The sequence below is a fragment of the Myotis davidii genome, unplaced genomic scaffold (assembly GCF_000327345.1).
Source record: "Myotis davidii unplaced genomic scaffold, ASM32734v1 scaffold1238, whole genome shotgun sequence".
Taxonomy (NCBI): Eukaryota; Metazoa; Chordata; class Mammalia; order Chiroptera; family Vespertilionidae; genus Myotis; species Myotis davidii.
This window is the reverse complement of record NW_006289106.1, coordinates 369405-392346: the sequence shown is the minus strand read 5'-3', so window position 1 is coordinate 392346 and position 22942 is coordinate 369405. Positions and strand designations below refer to the sequence as shown.

The 22942-nt window shown below is 44.6% G+C and overlaps 1 protein-coding gene across 1 annotated transcript in view; it reads right to left on the bottom strand.

Moving 5' to 3' along the window:
* The window catches only part of CACNA1A (calcium voltage-gated channel subunit alpha1 A), a 259443-nt gene extending 255088 nt beyond the window's left edge, over positions 1–4355 (bottom strand). Inside the window, exon 1 of the mRNA XM_015562412.1 lies at positions 4341–4355. Within this exon, the coding sequence (XP_015417898.1) occupies positions 4341–4355 (15 nt within the window). The remainder of the gene's footprint in view (positions 1–4340) is intronic.
* Positions 4356–22942: the final 18587 nt, after the last annotated feature.

The following is a 22942-nucleotide window of genomic DNA, read 5'->3' as shown; positions in this document are numbered from 1 at the left end:
CCTGCTATATAAAATTCAAAATGGAAAAAACTAATCTATGCCGTTCAACGTCAAAGTAGTGACCACCCTTGGGGCCCTATGGGGCCTTCTGGAAACGTCTCATTCTGGGTAATAATTACTCAGGTGTGTTCGCTTTGCAAATTTTGTGCATTTTGCACATGTTCATTGAGCTCTACACTCATGAGCTGTGCAGTTTTCTGTGTGGGTTGTACTTCAACAGAACATGTTTGTAACTTCTGAATGTAGACCCTGGTAGCACCACTTGTCAGGGTGGACTGTGATAATTGTACCCCAAAGTCCCTACAAAAAACGCTGGCCTCCTTTTTACCAGAAGACAAAGAATAGTCCTTCAGATGCCCTGAGCCATGCCTAGAAAGCAGACAAGCTGGCTGCATATCAAGCCACCCTGCAAAGTGTCGTAAAAATTCTGATTCCTGGGCTCTCCCTCCCTCTGGTTTTAGAGAGAGAGGAAGGGAGAAGGAGAGAGAGAGAGAGAGAGAAACATCGATGTGAGAGTGAAACATCGATGGGCTGCCTCCTGTATGTTCCCTACCAGTGGTCAAACTCACAACCTGGGCATGTGCCCTGACCAGGAATCAAACAGGAAACTTTTTGGTGCATGGGATGATGCCCAACCAACTAAGTGACACTGGCCAGGGCCCCCTGATTTTTATTGGGGTACAGCCAGGTTTGATAATCACTGCTGTGAAAGGGGCAAACTTACCAGCTTTACTGTGGCATTCTCTAGTGTTATCAATGGTGGCATTGTTGGCATTTTTGGTGGAACAGTTTTTGTTATTTGGGGCTGTCCTGTGTTCTGTAGACTGTTTAGCACCCCTGGCATATGCACACTAAATGTCAGTAGCACCCCTAGTTTTGTGACAAGCAAAGATAGCCACACACATTTTCAATTAATCTACCATTAAAATGGCAGAAATATTTTCACTCACCCAATAGCATTCCCAAAGCTTGCCTGTGAAGTTTGACATTTTGGGGTTCCCCTTTCCTTCCTCAGAATCTTCCCAAGTCCACCAATCCCCAAATGCTCAATCATCCTTTTCCAGAAAGAACTTAATTCATTCACCTGAAGTGTGATAGGGCTCCAGGTTCATTATCATTATGGATTCACTTCACATATTACAAAAATTTATTTGGCCAAAGAGTGAATCTCTAATATTGAAATCTTAGTATCGCCTGGCAAATGGGGATGATGAGCAAGAAATCTTCATAGGATCATCAAATGACTAAAGTAGGTAGCCCCTGACCCTCTTTCATCCAAATTACTAATGTGGATCAGATAGGAAAATTTATAATCTCATTAGTATCCTAGACAGAAGCAGTTTAACAGTGCCCCTCCAGAAATCAGTCTCAGCCGTTGGTTCTAATCTTTAACACATCTGCCAGCTGGAGTTTTATCAATCAGCAGCAGATTACCATCCTGGCTTTCAGAATGTCATTCAATTGAACCAGGCTAGCATCTCTGAAATAAGTGCCCCAAATATATAACTGCAGATTGCATTCATTTGGCTGCTAAAACAATTACCAGCTAATCCAGTTATGTTGAGTTGCAAGAATGGATCAGCCAAAAGACAGTTTGATCTCTGCCTTCTGGTCTGGGTACTTACTGGTCAGGAATGAGTACCAAGATCTTTGGGAGTTGGAGGGTATAAATGATAAAAACCAAATCTGATAATCCATACATTTGCAAGTCAGGATGAAAGCATTCAAGAATGATACAGCCTAGCTAGTGTGGCTCAGTGGATAGAGCATCAGCTTGCGGACTGAATTCTGGTTCAATTCTGGTCAAGGGCATATGCCCGGGTTGTGGGCTCAATCCCCAGTGTGGGGTGTGCAGGGAGCAGCCAATCAATGATTCTTTCTCATCATTGATGTTTCTATCTCTCTCTCCCTCTCCCTTCCTCTCTGAAATCAATAAAAATAAAAAAATAAAAGAGTGATACAGAGATGGAATGCGGCTGTCACTCCAGGTATAAAGTTGCATAGCAGTACATGCCCTGTAAATTTCCAAAAGCAAATGAGGCAGACCCTAATTCTGGATGCGGAGCTGGGTTCAAATCCTAGCTTTAGCACTTGCTAGCTGTGTGCTTTTGGGAACGTGCCTTAGCTCTCTGAACCTCAGTTTCTTTGTGTAAAATGGAGACATGACTTTTTACCCCAAAGGTCGCTGGAAGGAGTAATTAAGGTCAAACAGGTAAGCACTTAGTACAATGGCTGGCACATAATAAACAGTCAAAAAATTACAACAAATTTTTAAAAATCACTATAATCTGGAGAGATAGTCCATGTTCATGGATAAGAAGACTCAATATTGTCAAGATGCCAATTCTTCCCTACTGGATCTGTAGCGTCAATGTAATCCCAATCAAAATCCAAGCAAGTTATTTTGTGGATATCAACAAACTAATTCTAAAGTTTTTTGGAGAAGTATTGAAGGAGAAAAGCAAAGTTGGAAGACTGATACTATGGACTTCAAGACATACTAAAAAGCTACAATAACCAAGACAATGTTATATTGGCAAAATAATAGACAAATAGATCAATGGAACAAAATAGAGAGCCCCAAAATAGACCACACAAATATAATCAACTCATCTTTGATAAAGGAAATACAATAGAGCAAAGATAATGTGGAAGAAATCTAGATGACCTTGAGTTTGGTGATGACTTTTTAAATATAACACAAAAGGTCCAATCCATGAAAGAAATGATTGATAAGCTGGACTTCATTAAAATTAAAATTCTCTGCTCTGAAAAAGATACTGTCAAGAGAATAAAAAGACAAGCCACAGACTGGGAGAGAAAATACTTACAAAAGAGATATCTGATAAAGGACTGTTATCCAAAATACAAAAAGATCTCTTAAAACTCAACAATAAGAAAGCAAGCCTGACTTTAAAATGGCCCTAATATCTGGTGACAGGAGAAGATTTGACTTTGGGTGGTGGGCACATGGTGCAATATACAGATCTTGTAACATAGAAACCCATACCTAAAACTTACATGATCATGTTGACCAATTACCCCCAATAAATTTAATAAAATAAATATAAAATATAAATAAAATAAAATGGGCTAGAGTCATTAACGGACAGCTTGCCATAGAAGATACACAGATGACATACGAGCATATGAAAAGATTCTCTATCTGATATGTCATCAGGGAAATGCAAATTAAAATGAGATACCACTAACATATCTATAAGAATGGCCAAAATCCAGAACACTGACACCACCAAATGCTGGTGAGGAGGTGGAGCAACAGGATCTTTCATTCATTGCTGGTGGGGGCACAAAATAGTACAGCCACTTAGAAAAACTGCTTAGCAATCTTTAAAAAAAATATATCTTTATTGATTTCAGAGAGGAAGGGAGAGGGAGAGAGAGATAGAAACATCAATGATGAGAGAGAATCATTGGATCGGCTGCCTCCTGCATGCCCCCTATTGGGGATCAAGCCCACAACCCAGGCATGTGCCCTGACTGGGATCGAACCATGACCTCATGGTTCATAGGTCAACGCTCAACCACTGAGCTAAGCTGGCTGGGCTGCTTAGCGATTTCTTACAAAACATACTCTTACCATACAATCCAGCAACAGCACTCCTTGTTATTTATTCAATGATTTGAAAACTTATGCCCATACAAACACTTGCACATGGATGTTTATAACAGCTTAATTCATAATTGCCATAATTTGGAAGGAATCAAGATGTTCTTCAGTAGGTGAATCAAGTACGGCATAGTCAGACAATGGAATATTAGTCAGCGCTTAAAAAAAAAGAGCTATCAAGCCGTGAAAACTTAAATGCGTATTATTGAGTGAAAGAAGCCCATCTGAAAAAGGCTACCTACTGTATGGTTCCAGTTACATGACATGTTGGATAATGCAAAACTATGAAGACAGTAAAAGGATCAGCGGTTGCCAGGGTCGGAGGAGAGAAGAATAGGATAGGTTTTAGGGAAGTGAAAATACTCTGTATGGGACGATCATGATGGATACGTGTCATTATACATTTGTCCAAACCCATAGACTGTGCACCACCAAGAGTGACCCCCAATGTAAACTACAGACTTTGAGTGATAATGACGAATGAGTATAGCTTCATCAACTGCAACCAGTGCACCAGTCAGGTAAGGGATTTTGATAATGGAGAAGGCTACACATGTTGTGAGGGCTGACGGGTATAGGGGAAATTTCTGTGCCTTCAGCTCAACCTTGCTGTAAACCTAAAACTGCTCTAAAAAACACAGTCTATTTTTTAAACGTCACCTTAGTCAATCTTCCAGACCTGGGATCTAAGTCTGTGCATATCACTCACCAAGACTGGTTCCATATTGGCTTATTTTTCATTTTTAAAGTAAACTTTTATTTTGGAATAACTTCAGATTTACAGAAAGCTTGAAAAGATAGCCCAAGGGAGTTACCATATGCCCTTCACAGCTTCCCCTAATGTTAATGTCTTGCGTTAGCCAGGGACATTTGTTAAAACTAAGAAAGCAACAGTGGTACAATGCTACTAACTAAACCCGACACTGCATTCCGATTTCACAAGTTTTTCCCATTAATATCGTCTTCAGTTTCAGGATCCCATTCAGGACACCACATTCCATTGGGTCACCTTGTCTCCCGAATTCCCTCAAGTCTGTGACAGTTTCTTTCCTTGTTTCCCACAACCTGATAATTTTCAGGAGTTCTGGTCAGTTTGTAGAATGAACCGCAATATGGGTTTTCTCGTGATTAGACTGGGATAATGGAGTTGGGTGTGGGGAGAAGACTAGAGAGGTAAAATGCCCTCTTCATTGCAGTGTGTTAGGGACCCATGACATCTACATGACTTATTACTGTGATGTTGACTTTGATCACTTGGTTGAGGTGGTGTCTCCCAGGTGTCTCCACTTGTCAAGTTACTGTTTTTCCCCTTCTCTAGTCTACTCTTTGGAAGGGAGTCATTAAGCCAGCGGTTCTCAACCTGTGGGTCGCGACCCCTTTGGGGATCGAACGACGCTTTCACAAGGGTCTCCTAAGACCATCGGAAAACACATATTGAATATATAGTTACATATTGTTTTTGTGATTAATCACTATGCTTTAATTAAGTTCAATTTGTAACAATGAAAATACATCCTGCATATCAGATATTTACATGACGATTCATAACAGTAGCAAAATTACAGTTATGAAGTAGCAACGAAAATAATTTTATGGTTGGGTGTCACCACAACACGAGGAACTGTATTAAAGGGTCGCGGCATTAGGAAGGTTGAGAACCATTGCATTAAGCTCAGATCACACTTAGTGGGAGAGAGGAGAAGGTGAAACTCTGTCTTCTGGAAGGACGAGTATCTACATATTCTTTAGAATTCTTTTGTAAGGAAGATTTGTCTCTTCTCCCTTATTCATTCATTCATTCATTCATTCAATCTTTTATTGATATCAGTATAGACTCATATTTATTGTATTCTTTGGATTACCAGTGTTGGCCATTGGGAGCACCGATGTTGCTTCGATAGGACCCCATATATTTTTTAAGCTTCTTTACTTTCTGGCACTCCAAGAGGCTCCTGGGCAATTCTTAACGGCCATGCCCTAGAATTCACCATTTCTCCAAGAAGCCCTGGTTCCCTAGTGGAGAATAGTATTTCATGATCTCAGGACTGGGTGCCATATTGCATTTTTAGCTTTTATTTTGGTGAAAGTTATAGATGCAGGCAATTGACGACCAGCACAAAAAAATGTGCAAGTATTATCAGGGAATACTGAAAGTTACTGGTGAAAATTTGAGGAGCAGCAGATTTCATAGTACCCAAGTCACTCCCCACAAAGGATTGCTCATTTTAATGGTAAAAACAGTAACTTTATAGTGGAGTGCCCTGACAGACAAGCAAGCGACCAAAGCTGACCACACCGGCAATGGGGCATCACATGACTCTTGGTATGATGTGCCACGAAGGATGCAACAAGACTTCTGGGGACCTCCTGCCAAAACGGCTTTATTTGAATAAGTCATATCATGTTTAAGTTGAGAAACATTCTGTAAAATAACTTGCCCATGTTCTCTGGAAGTGTGAATATCAGGAAGCTCACATAAACACAGAGCAGCTTCTCCAGATTAAAGGAGACCTGACGACCAAATCCAACAAGTGGGCCAGGGTCTTCTTTGGTGATAAAGGGTGGTATGGGGACAATTGGCGACCTCTGAATGAGGTCTGTAGATTAGGTAATAATAGGGAATAAATGCTAATTTCCTGATTCTGATCCTTGTGCTGTGTTATGTAAGAGAATGCCCTTCAGAACACATTGAAGTACATAGGGTTAAAGGGTCATTGTATCTATAAATTGCTCTCAATGGTGCAAGAGGAGAGAGAGAGAGAGAGAGAGAGAGAGAGAGAGAGAGAGAGAGAGAGAGAGAGAGTATGAAGTAGAAGTGGTAAAATGTTAATATTAACATCTGGGGCACCTAGATGAAGAATATACAGGAATTTTTTGTACTGTTCTGACAACTTTTTGGTCAGCCTGAAATTTTATCAAAGTACAAAGTTAAAATAAACAAACAGCTACAAAAAGTTACACACGCACAAGGGTCCTTCATCCGTTTTATTGAGCACTTGCTATATGCCAGGTGGTTTTCCAAGCACGTAACAAGACAGGTAAAAATCCCTATGGTGTGGAGCTGAATGGAGACAGGATAAATGGAATAAAGAAGGAAATACACAGAACATCAGATGGGGCTAAGTACTAAGGAAAAGAACAAAGTAGGTAGGGTCATGGAGGGTGCGGCCATTGGTAATTAGAGTCAAATCTGTGAGGCATGTCACACAAAGTAATGCAGATGGTCAATCTATCCACCTTCAGTGAAAACTTGTCAACTAAATATCACTTCAATTCTGATCTTTAAATGCGGGAGGCAGCTACGGACTAGGCCGCGAATGTTCCCTGACTACTGGTGTGCATCCCTCTGTCATCCTCTTCCCCTTGAAGTGGGCGGGGCCTAGTGACTCAGCGATATGGCTTGCTAGCTTGACCCCCAGTCAGGGCACGGGTTGTGGGTTTGGTCCCTGGTCAGAGTACAACCGATCAACCAATCAATGTTTCTCTCCCTCTTCCTGCTCCAAATCAATAAGAACATATATTTTTTAAAATGTGCAAGGGTGATGGAATGGTCCTTTTGAGATCAGGTTACAAAGACTGGGTTTCCATATTGCATGCCCCCGCCAGCTCTCTCTCCTGCTCACAGAGGAAGCCAGGTTCCATGTTGTGAGCCGCCTTATGGAGACTCCCACATGGCAAGGAACCAAGAGCAGCCTCAATCCTTCAGCCCACGAGAAACTGAATTCTGCCAACAGCCACACATTTAAGCTGGGAAGGGAACCCTCCCCCAGCTCAGCTTCGGATGAGCGTGAAGTCCCCACTGACACTCGGTCGCAGCGGTGAGAGACCTCGACACAGGAGCCAGATGAGCGGCACCACGACTCCTGCCCCACAGAAGCCGTGAGATGATAGTAGCTGCCCTGTAACGCTGCCAGGTTTGGGTAGTTCCGTTGTGTATCAAGAGATAACTATTACATGAAGGCTCCGTATTTCTTATCTTCTCCTAAAATAAAGCGACTAATGTTTCTCCTTTCCGGACCCCCTAAGAAGACCTGAGATCGACATTAGAGCTGTTCACCAAATATTCCCCCTCTCCAAGTTCAGGCCCATGGTCAGATGGCATTTCCCGGCCCCCTGTGTTTGCTGCGGCCACGTGGATAGTTCTGGCCAGTGAGCGCTCACCAAAAAGAAAGTGTTGGAGCGTATAGTTGTCAGTGTAAATCCATCTAGAGCCGCCGTGTCCAAGCCAGGAGCCACTCGCCACCTGTGACTATTACAACCAAGCAAAATGGAAAATTCTATCCCTCGGTTAGAGAGAGAGAGAATTTCTATCCCTCTATTTCTATCCCTCTATTTCTCAGAGGCTGCACGTGGCCAGTGGCCACCTTGTGGGGCAGCACAGAGAGAGGACATTTCCATCATCCGGGAAGTTCTATTGGACAGTGCGGCCAGGAGCCAGCAGAGCTCCAGATGGTGACTGCTCTTCAAGGTTGGTCCCACAGTGAGCAGAGCCCAAATTTGACCTGTGAGGACACACCGGATGAGTGAGAGATCAGCATCTGTCGTTTTGAAGCCACGGGGATTTGGGGGGTTTCTTGTTACTGCAGCATAGTCTGTAGCATCTTATTCACTCACAGATTTCAGCAGATCTCTCTATTGGCATCAGTCTTGAAATGACTGTAACTGTGATTCTGATGCCAATTTTTTTAACCCAATTACCCAAAGAGCAAACCAATAATTGAGCAACAAATAGGTGCCCAGTCCTATTGGAGGGGTTTCATTATATATGGGGGAAATTTAAAGAATGTTCCATTTAATATGTACACTAATATGATACTCTGATCATATCAAGTGCTACACTGTGGACTATATTACAATGAGGCTGGAAGAGGGAGATCAGTGAGGTTGGCATAGTCAGGGAAGGCTTCCTGGAGGAGGTGTCATGTGAGAATAATGCTTCTCAAAACCTCAATACATTTGAAAAGACAAAGTAGGGAATAATATGGTAGTTTCTCAAGATACTGACAACTTAATTAGACATTTTATTATATTATTACAAAATTAATAATATTGTTATTTTTGGCCGATTGTTCTAAGGGACTTATAGATATCAATTCATTTAATCCTCACAACGGTCTGATGAGATAGTTACTATTTTTACCTGCATTTTATAAATGAGGTATAAGGAGCTCAAGTAACTTGCCTATATTCACAATCAGTGAGCAGGGCTAGATTTCAAACCCAGGCAACCCGAGCTCTTTAACCTCACTGCCCAGTCTCTGGGAAGAAGGGAACAAAGATTGGCTAGATAGAGAGGGAATTACTTATGGAGAGATTGGAAGCTGGGAATACAAATTTGCCTGTTGGCTGTTTGGCTCTAGACTCAGAAGAGAAGTTGCAACAGGGATATATATTATAAATATTAGGGGGCTGTCATGGTTGAATGGTGGCCCCTAAAAGATATGCCCACGTCCTATTTCCCAGGACCCGTGACTGTGATCTTATTTGGAAAAGGTGTCTTTGTAGATGCCATCAAGTCAAGAATCTTGAGATTAGATCATCGCAGGGTATTCAGGTGGGCCCCAAATCCAGTGACAAGTGTCCTTATAAGAGACAGGAGAAGAGACACAGACACAGACACGTGATGCAAAGACAGAGTCAGAGATTGGAGTGATGCGTATGTAAGCCAAGGAATAGCAAAGCTTGCCGGCAACACCAGAAGCTACGACAGAGGCAAGGGATGAATTCACCTGAGAGCATCGCAGTGGTTCTCAACCTTCTGGCCCTTGAAATACAGTTCCTCATGTTGTGACCCAACCATAAAATTATTCTTGTTGCTACTTCATAACTGTAATGTTGCTACTGTTATGAATCGTAATGTAAATATCTGATATGCAGGATGGTCTTAGGCCACCCCTGTGAAAGGGTCGTTCGACCGCCAAAGGGGTCGCGACCCACAGGTTGAGAACCACTGCTCTGGAGTGATGAGGGCAGGTGGACAGCGGCCCTGAGTGCGAGTCTGATAGAGGAGGTGGCTGGGGGCCCTGGATTGGTTGGTTGGTATTTGAAATGTGTGCTCACTGCTAAACCCTTTACTATCTCAAGAGATTGGCTAACACTGTTAGGAGTAGCCCCTCCAGGTTCGGCCAGATTTCAAAGCATCCAGAACCCATGGTGGATATCTTTATCTTATGAAACTCGCTTGGAAAGTGACAGCGTAGCCCTTAAACTGTTTGGAGTTCCGGGACCTCAAGGTCCTGCCTATCCTGTTCGCGGCTCCAACCTCAGCAACGAGGGAGGTCCCCGTAGAGACCCAATGACTCAAAAATGACGAGGCACGTTGCAAAGAAGGGCCGAACGTGCACTATCTTCACGAGAGGAAAACAGAACGCAGGAACTTATCAAAATGATCGCTCATGTTTTTGAGAAGAAACAAAAGACAACCTGGATATCAGTACAAGTGACTTCCCAGTAGAGAGAGTGAGGGGCTGGGCCCAGGGATAGAGAGGGAGGGGCGCGGGGGGCGGGGGGGATCTGATCCTGAATCCTGGTGAGAATCAGATCAGCCTTATTTCCCTGGAAAACATGGACTTGCTCCTTTTATTTCCTTCTGTTTTGCCCAACGGCTAAAAAAGAGAGCAGGGAACACACGCACAACAGAAAATGTGTAAGAGTTAAGCTTGGTGGCATGACTGGGAACACACACACACACACACACACACACACACACACACACACACACGTTTGCAAGGTTACACGTAAATGTATGCATACATCTGCGATGTCCCTCCATAGCTGTTCTGCCCTTTCTGTCACCGAGATGACAACAGTTAAATAAACTCACGTTCCATATGGCTCCCGACTGCCACAGAATTAACACGCTTACAGCTAAGGAGGGCTTGTGATGAAAGGACAGCCTTTTGAATGGACAAGGTGGGTGTGTCCTGTGTGGCTGTCACTGTCTGGCCTTGACATGATTATTCAGTGCACACAGGTCTGACTTCCGTGCCAGCCCACCCCCCACCCCCCGGGGGGTCTTTTGCTGGCCACCAGCATATCCACTCAGCAGGCTGGGATCTAGGAACTAAATGCTCCTGGGAGCATCCTTCAGCCAGTGATTGACGGAAGTTGGTGAATAAGTATCCAGCTCCCTTGGTCCTAGGGTGTGGTCACTCTGAGGAATGGGCTCTCTGCTGCCTCCCAGAGGTCCCCACTGGTACTGAGTCCCGGTTGCTCAGTGGTAACTTACCTGATGGCACATCCATTATAGGTTCATCCCTTCCCTACTCCTCTGCCTGGGTGTCCCAGTATCTCTTCCAAGGGAGTTGAATCCTTGCTTCCAGATCTACTTTGGGGAAGGCGGAGGTGGGGGGAGGGCAAACCAAGACAATGGAGTTGGTTCTGTTATTTTAAAATCTTAGGCAAGAGAAAGATTCCTTCCTTCCTTCCTTCCTTCCTTCCTTCCTTCCTTCCTTCCTTCCTTCCTTCATCTTCCTCTCCATCTCCTCCTTCTCCTCCTCCCCCTCTTCTTTCCCTCCCCTTCCTCCTCTTCTTCCCCTTCCTCTTCCTTTTCTCCCTTCTCCTCTCTTTCTTTTTCTCCCTTCCTTCTTCAAAAAATTGTTTAAGGGGCTTACAGGATAGAGGTCGAGTATAGATCAGATAACCCCCAACAGATGTCCTACCCCAGCTTCATTGCAAAATAGAAAAATCCTAGAACTACTTGTCGAAAGATTGGCTCTTGCACTCTCTGAAATGTAGCCACAAGCCTTCTGTGGCCACTGAGCACTTGAAATATGACTGGTCCAAGTCAAGACGTAAGTATAAAAATATGCACCAGAAATGATAACCATGGGGGCGGCTTCCTCACTTAGGAACAACACAGCAACAATTATAAAGAGTAATAATACCATTCCTCCAGACTAATGTCCAAGCTATGTTTTACTGCATGAGCTTGACCCATCATTTAATCTCTCAAGCCTCAGTTTCCTCATCTGCAAAATGGGGATGAGGGCAGTATGCACCCCTTGGGATCATGAAAGAATAAATGGCACCCTGCATGTGATGGCCACGCACAATAGATGTTGATGTAGAAAACAGATATTGGCTGCATTGATATTTACTGAATGTGGTGAAACTGCATCTCATGTCCAAAGGAGGCACTTGCCCTAGCTGGTTTGGCTCAATGGATAGAGCACTGGCCTGCAGACTGAAGTGTCCTGGCTTCGATTCCAGTCAAGGGCACATGACTGGGTTGCAGGCTCGATCCCCAGTAGGGGGTGTGCAGAAGGCAGCCGATCAATGATTCGCTCTCATCATTGACGTGTCTATCTCTCCCTCTCCCTTCCTCTCTGTAAAAAATCAATAACATATATTTAAAAAAAAAATTTAAATTCAGAGGAGGCATTTGACATTCTAGAAACAAGGAAGACAAAAGCAGGAAGGACCCACCAGAGACACAGACAAAGAAAGGTAAGAGGAAAGAAATCCCACCAACACTCATTGGAAGGGAATCAAAGTTCCATCTAAGAATTACATGCAGGAGAAACTAAGATGGCGGCATAGGGGAACACCGAGATTGCTGCCTCCTACAACAACTTCAGAAACGCAACGAAAGGACAGGACGGTCAACATCCAGAACTACAGGAGGGCTGGCGGAGTGGAAATTCTACAACTAGAAGAAAAGAGAAAAACACATTGAGAGTCAGGAGCTGCGGAAGTAAAGTGCAAAGGTATGGAGGCTCTAGCGCGTGGAAGGGGGCTGGTACCTGAGGACGCGGCTGGGGAGGGAGTCACAAGCTCCCGACTGCTCTGAACTCCGGTTCCGGGAAGTCTCTGGGGACCCAGGACTCATACGGGGAGAAACTGGACTGTCTGGCAGCAGGCAGAACTCGGAACTCGAGGGCGGCTTTCCCTCAGAGGTGCTTGCAGCAATTAAATTATCAGGACACGGAGACGCGCGGCCCCTCAGGGCAGGGCTGAGAATCCGCCATAGCTGCTTGCTCCGCCCTTTGATTCCCTGAGACCCCGCCCCACCCAGGCTAAGGCAGAGGCTTTTGCATATGAATGCCCTGGCCCTCTGCAACCTGAAAAGTACCTAACAAATTGCAGCCGGGCCACAGACCCAGAACTTCCAAGAGAAGGCCCAAGGCCCCATAGCAGCTTGCATTGCTTCACAGCTGGGCCTCATCAGGGCACCTCCAAACTCCAAAAAAGGAAGGGGAATCTGCAGTTCTCTTCATAGCTCCTGCTGGGTACCCTCCAAGAGCCAGTGTACCCAGGGTCAGAGGGGGACCATCCGGATTACAACTCCTCAGATCCATAAGGGACACACTCAGGGGGCAGACTCAGTGAGCACCAAAGCCCCACTGAAGCAAGTCTTGCCCCAGAAGGGTGTCTTCAGCACAGAAGCTCTCCCACTGCAGACACAGCTGATTCTCACTGCCAATTGGCCTGGAGGTCAATTCCTCCCAGTGATCCTACAACAATCAAGGCATAACTACAATAAGACTGTGCACAAAGCCCACAAGAGGGTGCACCAAGAGTGTCCACCTCAGGTAACGGGGGAAGCTGAGCCACTGGGCCCTACAGGACACCTAGCACACAAAACCACTCTACCAACACAGGGAAGCATAAAAAATGCAGAGACAAAGAAACAGGCCACAAATGACAGAGATGGAGGAAAGCAAACGACTGGATATAGAGTTCAAAACCGCGTTTATAAGGTTTTTCAAGAATTTTATGGAAACCGCCGATAAATCTAGTAAGACCCTCAAAGAGTCTAGTGAGACCCTCGAGGACATGAAAAAGGACCAACTAGAAATTAAGCATACACTGACTGAAATAAAGAATAATATACAGAGATCCAACAGCAGACAAGAGGATCCCAAGAATCAAGTCAAAAATTTGAAATACAAAGAAACAAAAAATACCCAACCAAAAAAGAAAAAAGAAAAGAGATTCCAAAAATATGAAGATAGTGTAAGGAGCCTCTGGGACAACTTCAAGCGTACCAACATCAGAATTATAGGGGTACCAGAAGAAGAGAGAGGACAAGATATTGAAAACCTATCCCTACCTGGTGAAAGAAATAGACTTACAAGTCCAGGAAGCACAGAGAACCCCAAACAAAAGGAACCCAAAGAGGACGACACCAAGACACATCATAATTAAAATGCCAAGAGCAAAAGACAAAGAGAGAATCTTAAAAGCAGCAAGAGAAAGACAGTCAGTTGCCTACAAGGGAGTACCCATACGACTGTCAGCTGATTTCTCAACAGAAACCAGGCAGGCCAGAAGAGAGTGGCAAGAAATATTCAAAGTGATGAATACCAAGAACCTACAACCAAGATTACTTTATCCAGCAAAGCTATCATTCAGAATTGAAGGTCAGATAAAGAGCTTCACAGATAAGAAAAAGCTAAAGGAGTTCATCACCACCAAACCAGCATTATATGAAATGCTGAAAGGTATTCTTTAAGAAGAGGAAGAAGAAAAAGGAACTCTTACCATTTGCCACAGCATGGATGGAACTGGAGAGCAGATAAATACCACATGATCTCACTCATTTGTGGAATATAATGAACAACGTAAACTGATGAACAAGGACTGATCCAGAGACGGAGAGGCATTGATTGGACTGTCGGGCCTTGGAGGGAGGGTAGGGGAGAGTGGGGGTAAGGGGGAAAGATCAACCAAAGGACTTATATGCAAGCATATAGGCCTAACCAATGGACACGGACAACGGGGGAGTGAGGGCATGAGAGGGGGGGTAGGGGGGAACGTGGGGATAAGGACACATATGTAATATCTTAATCGATAAAAAATATATTAAAAAAAAGTATGGAGACTCGAAGCATAAAAAAAAGAGAATTACATGCAGAGAGAAACATGAATGCATTTATGTTCAGGCCATTAGAATGCATATCATCCCACAGAGAGAACATAATGAGTTAACTCAACAGAACATTAAACCCTTCTTTTCTCTACGTCTTTTATGCCCTCCTATAGCATCATTTGTGTCTTTTGTTGCAGAAAATGCTTTCATCCCATGCCCACAGACATCACTTCACTCTTATACCTAAGATGCTTGCTTAAGAACCCGTTTCAAAGTGTTACGAATTCCCAAATTGGGAAAAAACAAACAAACAAACAAAACAGTCACCACGTGGGGACCAGAAGCAAGGCAGATTTAACTGGCCTCAAAGATGTTATAAGGCAGCATGACATGTGTTTGAGCTGTGTGGTTTTTGGCCAGTTGCTCAACCTTTCTGGGTCAATGCATTAATTTATACAGGGAAATTCTAGTATTCCCCTAATTGATGGTTGTGAGAATGAAATGAGATAATTCACATAGCATGCTCAGCGCAGAGCCTGGATGTTGGTGTTATGAACTTTCACTGACTCCAAACTGAAGTCATTTTTAAAAATATATATATATTTCTTTATTGATTTCGGAGAAGAAGGGAGAAGGAGAGAGAGATAGAAACATCAATGATAAGAGAGAATCATCGATTGGCTGCCTCCTGCACACCCCCCACTAGGGATGGAGCCCGCAACCCAGGCATGTGCCCTTAGCCGGAATCGAACCTGGGACCCCTCAGTCTGCAGGCTGACGCTCTATCCACTGAGCCAAGCCAGCCAGGGCATGGAGTCATTTTTTAAATTACCAAACAGATTCCCGTCTTCCCAAGTAAGTCTGAGACTTTTCCTTAAATTTCTCTTTATTTTTTTACACATTCTCAAAAGTAAAGTAATTTTCATGTTCAAAAATATATCTAAGCCACTATCCTATGACTACACACAAACACTGGTTGTGTGGGTATTTTGTTGTATTTCTGTCTGTTTTCCCCCCCCTATGTTTTTAGTTTGCTTACAGGGGTAATTATAGTGGGAAGATATTTTAAATGCAGCACTTCCTTACCATCTAAGTATTCATTATATGGTTCATTATCCAGATATCCGCTCAGTTATGAGTTTAGGGAAGCAAAAGTCATCCTGATATAAAAATATTCACTAATGCCCTAGCCGGTTTGGCACAGTGGATAGAGCATCAGCCTGTGAACTGAAGGGTCCTGGGTTTGATTCCGGCACATGCCTGAGTTATGGGCTCGATCCCCAGTAGGGGGCGTGCAGGAGGCAGCCCATCAATGATTCTCTCTCATCACTGATGTTTCTCTCTCTCTGTCCCTTTCCCTTCCTCTCTGAAATCAATAAAAATAAAAGTTAAAATTAAAAATATATATTCATTCACGAACTGACAACTTCACAACGATCTGTTCCGGATAAACATCACTTTGGAGCCCATCAGATCGGTGAGTTTATTTCTGATTGTTAATGGGTGTTTGAAATTCACCAATACAATCCGAAACCATGTGTATCAATGGCAATGTGAAAATTGGAAATCTTTGCAAAAGACAGCAGGATGTCATGACGTCAACGAAAGTGATCTGGGAAAAGCACTTGCAATGCAAAGGACGCCACCTACTGTGTGCCAGGAGCTGTCCCAGGCACTCATGACATAGCCCAGATCAGCACAACTTCAAATACCTGCCCTCACAGAGCTGGCATTCTAACTGAGAAGACGAACAGTACCACAATAATAACTTAATATGGCAGTAACGGTGTAGAAACATGAAGTAGGGCATGGGGGTAACACTGAAGTGAGGGCTAACAGAAAGCATATGACATGAGCAGCCTATGGACAGAGCTGCCATCAGCTGATCGGGGAAACCCCCTTGGTAAGGTAACGTTCAAGCAGAAACTTGAAGTAAGGAAAGGAGCCATACAAAATCTGTGGGAAGAGCATTCCAGGCCAAGGGGTCAGCAAGTGCAAAGGCCCTGAACTGGGCACCTGCATGGTCTGCACAGATAAGTAGGCGAAGATAAGCCATGCACGGCCTTGGGGATTACAGTGAGGGCTCTGGCCTTTATCCTGAGTCAGGTGGAAGCCATGAGGGGTTCCGAGCAGAGGAGGGATGTGACCTGACTCAGGGGTTCACATCTCCCCCCAGCCACGAGCAAGTACAGAGGGAGAAAAATGCAGAAGCTGGGAGACTAGGGAAGAGGCAACCACACTGGTCCAGATGGGAAATGAGGGGGGCCGTGACCGGGCGGGTGCCGGGGAGCGTTATTTCTGCACATATTCTGAAGGCAAAGTAGACAGGTGTTTCTTGTGGATTGGATCCGGGGGATGGACGAAGGCGAGGCGTCAAGGACGCCTAGGGGATTTTGACATGAGCCGCTTAAGGACAGAGCTGCCACCAGCTGAGATGGAAAAGACGGAAGGAGGGTGTGTGGGTAAGGACGACAATCCACACTCCCCACGTCCCCCTTGAGTTACAGAATCACCCCACAGCAGCACTTACAAAGAATGAAAATGCAAACAACTATTAATAATTATTTGCAAAAGCTGCATATTAGGTAGTTTAGATAAACTCTGCTCTCTGGGAATTTTGCCAGAAAAAATCCCGAACTAAGCTTCTACAGCTATCAAAGCCAATAAAATGCCATCAGGGAGGATATGAGGAAAAGCGAAGTCTCGTCCTCGTGTAAGAATCTATTTAACCTTATCATTCCTTCATCTACCTTCAATAAGGCCGGATCATCTGAACATGAAGACAGACATAATGGAGCTGAAGAAGGGATGGAGGGGAGGAAACAGGAGAACTGTGGGGGTGGGGTACTTGGCAATTGAAGGACAAACTGGATGAGGACACCTCCTTCTGGAAGATTAAGCCTAATTACCTCCCCCCACTGTGGCCCCACTCTTTGCCCCTCCCCTCTGCCAGCACCGGGTAAGAGTCCTCATCTCTATTTCCGTTGTTTGTCCTCAGATAAACGTACTCTCAAAACCACCTGGACTTGTCTCGTGAAATCTTCCCCACACGTTCCAGACTGTGCGGGGCAGACCGCAGCGGTCCCGGTCCCTTCCCGGGGGCAGTGTTCACCTTGCTTATCTGTTCATCTAACAAATAAGGATTAAGCTCCTACTATGTTCCAGGCTCTATACTAGACCCTGAGAGAGAGGGTTTCACAGATGGCCACTTGCCCACCCATGAATCATTCATGCCTTCTTTCCAGCAGTAAAACAGGACTTCAGCCCGGCTGGCTTGGCTCAGTGGTTGAGCATGAACCTATGAACCAGGAGGTCACCATTCAATTCCCGGCCAGGGCACATGCCCAGGTTGCGGGCTCAATCCCCAGTGTGGGGCGTGCAGGAGGCAGTCGATCAGTGATTCTCTCATCATTGATGTTTCTCTCTCTCTCACCCTCTCCCTTCCTCTCTGAAATCAATAAAAATATATTTTAAAACAACAACAAAAACAGTACTGTATTCCCGAGGCTCCTTGGCAGGGAGGTATGGCCAGGTAGGCAACGCTGGTCAATGGAACATGAGGGCACTGGTCTCGGCTGAGCTTTGTCCTCTGACCTCCCTCCTGCCTGACACGCAGAAGGGATGCCTGGCGCTGCAGCAGCCGTGTGAAGACCGACTACCCAGGAAAGACCCAGAGGACCTTGGCAGGGACCTTGTGGTGCCACTGCAGCATTGTCGTTTCTCTACAGCCAAGTAAAGTCCATGACTGACACCGACAGTCCGAATAAGCTGCCTTCACCTGGTTGTTTCTCTGCACAAAACTCCTTGAGCACAAAAAAAAAAAAAAGCAGTTTTATTGAGCGATGTAACTCAAGAAATGTCCAATGAATTAACGCATGGGGTAGCTCTACTTTTACCATTAACAATCAGCAGGCTCGGTTTTTATTGACAAAACCTCTAATGGGGACCAGGTGGGACCTCGCCCCTGTCACAAGGTTTCCACAGTGAACGTCTAACGCCTTGGAAACCTCATCTGTGAAGTGGGAACAATCACGGCATCTACAGCCTAGGAGTCACTTGCTGGAGAAAAAGAGTCCAAACTCTCTAACAAAGCAGAGACTATGGGGTCAGGCCAGAAGGTGGGTATGTTTTTTTTTTAAAGATATTGTTTCTAAAGGCGGTTCTGATGTTGAATGGGACCTTGGTGAAATAAAAGAAGAAGGCTTCGACGTTAAAGAGCGATCCGTCTGCAAGGACAGCGTTCCTGACCCTTTGTGTGTGTGTGTGTTTTTCTCCAATTACGGCAAATCTTGGAGACGGAGTTTGATTATCTAGCCACCCTCTCTTTCTGGTCTCATTTGTGGCAGAGACACTGCTACATGCCTGCCAGATCCTGTTTTCTTTTCCTCCTAGACACACAGCAAGGAGGAAAAGGAGACATTCGTCCTTGCCATGGGGGGGAGGGGGGGAGGACCTTTAGAACTGTGTCCTGGTCAATGACATTTAGGCAGAAGTGACATGAGCTGCTTCTAAGTCTGACCCGTAAGAGATCAACCAAAGAACTTGTATGCATAACCCATGGTCACTGACAATAGGGTGGTGAAGGCCTGGGGTGGAGGGTGGAGGGTGGGGGCAGGCTAGAGAGGCCAATGGGGAGGAAAGGGGGACATATGCAATACTTTCAACAATAAAGATTTTTAAAAATAAAAATATCATATATTTAAATATATATTTTTTTAAAAGAAATGTCCGGTCTCCCATGTTCTCTCTCTTTCTTTATCTGCCAGCCAAGTTCAGAAGAACCACTGAGGAACTCAGCAGCCCTACCTAGGAGAAGACAAAGGCACCAGATGGGAGGAGCCTGGATACCTGAGTCACCACCTGGAGAAAAACCTCCCAGGAGGACCATCCATCTTGGACAGTTGAATGAGCAAAGAAGGTTCATTGTGTTCAGCCACTGAGAGCTCAGGGGTTATCTGTTATAGCAGCGAGCATTACTTATCCTGCTTAATACATCCTTTCAATCATGGTGCGTGTAACCAACGACTTTTGAGGAGAGTTGACATTCTCTCCAATTCTTCTTCTAAATATTTATTTCCTGCCCCTGAGAAAAAGCCCATCTTCCTTTGAGGCTCAGACCATCCATGCAGAATCTCCACCATCCTCTAGGCATCCCCCATCTTTGTCACTGTCCTCTCCAAGCTGTTTCTCACCTCCATGTCTTTGCCCTGGCTCTAGTCTCCACCTAGAATGCCAAAGAAATATGGTAGATACTGCATGTGTTTCAGTCTGCTGCTGTGGGACAGATCAAAAGCCTGTGGGAAGCATCATACCCATGACTTTGGACTTGATGATACTGCTCTCTAACCACTAGGAAAACCGAGCATGTATGCTTTTAAGACAACCCAGTTGCTGAAGCAAAGAACTGAGATTTATTTTTCACTCTTCCTTCTCCCTCATCCCCCTATTCAGTCACCAAGATGTATTGATTCTACATCAAAATCACTCCCAAACCCATCCATTTATCTCCATTACCATTGCTTTCATCATGTTCCAGGCCACCATCATCTCTTAGAATAAACCCTAATTCTATTCATGTGGCCTGAGATCCTCCATGACCTGGCCTCTGCCCCAGCCCCAGCCCCAGCCTCTTCTCTCTCGTGCTCTACATTCTAGCTGACCTGGGCTCCTTTAATTCTTTCAATGCGCCATCTTTTAGCCCATCTTCAGACCTTTGCGATACTGTCCCCGTAGCCAGATGCACCCTTCCTTCCTCTCTGCCCTCCATGGTTAGCTTCCACTGACTCTCCAGGGTTCAACTTAAATGCTCCTTAACTCAAGAAGTCTTCTTTGGCCCGGCCGGTGTGGCTCAGTGGTTGAGTTTCGACCTATGACCCAGGAGGTGGCGGTACAATTCCCAGTCAGGGCACATGCCTGGGTTGCGGGCTTGATCTCCAGTGTGGGATGTGCAGGTGGCAGTCAACCAATGATTCTCTCTCATCATTGATGTTTCTCCCTCCCTCTCCCTTCCTTTCTGAAATCAATATATATATTTTTAATAATAAGCCTTCTTTGACCTTGTTAAACTACATCTGACCCTGCATTGATTAACCTTATTCTTCATTCAGAGCACTCCAGTTATCTGCTACACTGGGATGCTGACCAGCAGGGATTACATAGGTATTGTTCACTATTGTGATTCTATTGTGTTTGCAGGGACTAGTATGGGGCATGATGTGTAGTGGGTACTTAATAAAATATCATTGAATGAATGAATGGAGGAAGGGATAGGTGGGTGGATGGATGGATAGATGGTTGGAAGGAAGAAATTCTCCCTCAAGATAATGAGTGTGAATCTATGATTCTAAATGAAAGTGGACATAGCTGTCATTTTGACAACCTAAAACCCCATGTTCTATGAGAACAAATTCTTGCTCATTTTTGCTCTTAATGAGTTTGTATCCCCTTTGGTGGGGGCAGGGGAGGGGGAAGCAGATGATGACAAGGGAGCAATAACAATTCAAAACACACAAGTAAACAAGATAATGTGTTAAAATGACATACAGCACATGCCCTGAGGAGGTGACGTTTGAACCCCAGACCTCAAGCACTTAAAATTAAAAAACAGGTGAGACCGCCAACTCCATGCTAAAAACAAACCGAAGGATAATCAGACTGTGTTGACGGGCAGTGATGGCTGGGCTTTAAAAATAGACCAGTCACCCTATTATGTGTCCTGCCTTCTGCTTTAGTAATCACTTTCCCCAGGTGCCCGAGGAAATACAAATGGCCCTTAAACAGATGACAGGGGGCCCATTTTCCATCCGAGTAAGAGAGAAGCAATTAAAATTGCACTGAGATGCCATTTTCCGCCTATCACAAGGGCAAAACCCCCAAAGCATGATAATGTGTTTTGCTGGTGGGGCTGAGGGGCCCTGGGCAGTCTCGCCCATTGCTGGTAGGAGTGGAAATTGGTGCAAGCCTCACGGAGGATTATTTAGCAATGTTGATCAAAATTGCCCTTGCCTTTATTCCTTGACCCAGCAACACAGCTTCTCTGAATGTTCCCCATTGTCTGCATTATATTTGGCATGTTTTTTAAAAAATGTTCAAGGTTGCTCGCATGCAGCATTGTAGATAATGGCAGAATTTTGGAAACAAGCCATGCATCCACCAGGAGGCGCTGGTTTAATAAAATCTGGATCACCACATAAAAAAATAATACTCATAGCTTAGACATGTCTCTTACTTCATACCTGGAACTATTCTAATTATGCTACATATATTGACTCATAATAGCCAAATCAGATATATCCTCACAACCATATCATTTTATAGGTGAAGGAACTGAGGCCCAGAGAGGATCAGTACCTTGCCCAAGATCACACAGCTAGGCCAAGGCAAGCCAGGTCAGGCAGGAGGGATGGTGGCTTGAGGGCCGGGAGCAGGAACAACTCTGTGGTTGTAAAGTGAAAAAGTCCAAGAGTGCTGTTTGGAATACAGGAAAAACAAGTACAGGTGGGCAGAGGAACAGGAGGTGGTACAGTCGCCTTCTGATCACATTGGGGTCCCCAGGGAGATACTCATGGTTGGAATGGAAGAGGGAGTCTCAGTTCCCACCTCGTCCTCAGCTATCCCTGAACTCTCACCCGTGCGGTTGCGGTACCACCTCTCTAAGAATGAGGACACGCCCACCAAACTAATCCAGAAAAATCTCCAAGAACATATTAAAGCAAGATACTGAAAAGCAGGTAGAGTATACACCCTTTTATGTAAGAAAGGAGGAGAAACTAAAATAAATATTTACATTTGCACACACTTTAAGTGTTGGCATGAAAGTAATTCTATAAAGACATGTAAGAAACTGATAAATATACCCGGCCAGTGTGGCTCAGTGGTTGAGTATCAACCTATGAGCCAGGAGGTCACGGTTCAATTCCTGGTTAGGGCACATGCCTAGGTTGCAGGCTAGATCCCCAGTGAGGGAGGGCCTGCAGGAGACAGCAGATCGATGATTCTCACTCATCATTGATGTTTCTATCTCTTTCTCCCTCTCCCTTCCTCTCTGAAATCAATAAAAATAAAATTTTTAAAAGAAACTGATAAATATTATAAAGTTGGGAGATGGAAGTGGGGAGGGAATGGGACTAATTGGAGAGGGATAGGAGATATAAATGTATAAACTTTTGAAACATTAGCAACTGATTTGGAAGTTGCCAGAGAAGCTTACTGGTACTCAGGAAAGGCACCTGTCACCTGGTAAATGACAGGGCATGTGCCTTGCGCTTCGCCACAGTCCCCACCTTACCCTAATGTCTGCCTGATAAAGGACTCATCTAAACGGGACAGTCAATCTCAACTCCTGTCATTGGCAGCAGCTACACCTGACGGTGAGACCAAAGTGGCCAGGTTCCCTCATTTTTCAAGATGAGTGAAAAAGCCAGATGTGAAATCTTCCAGATTTTAAAAGTTGGCAAGGAGTTCATATTTCTGGAAAATGAAAACTGTAGTCTATATAC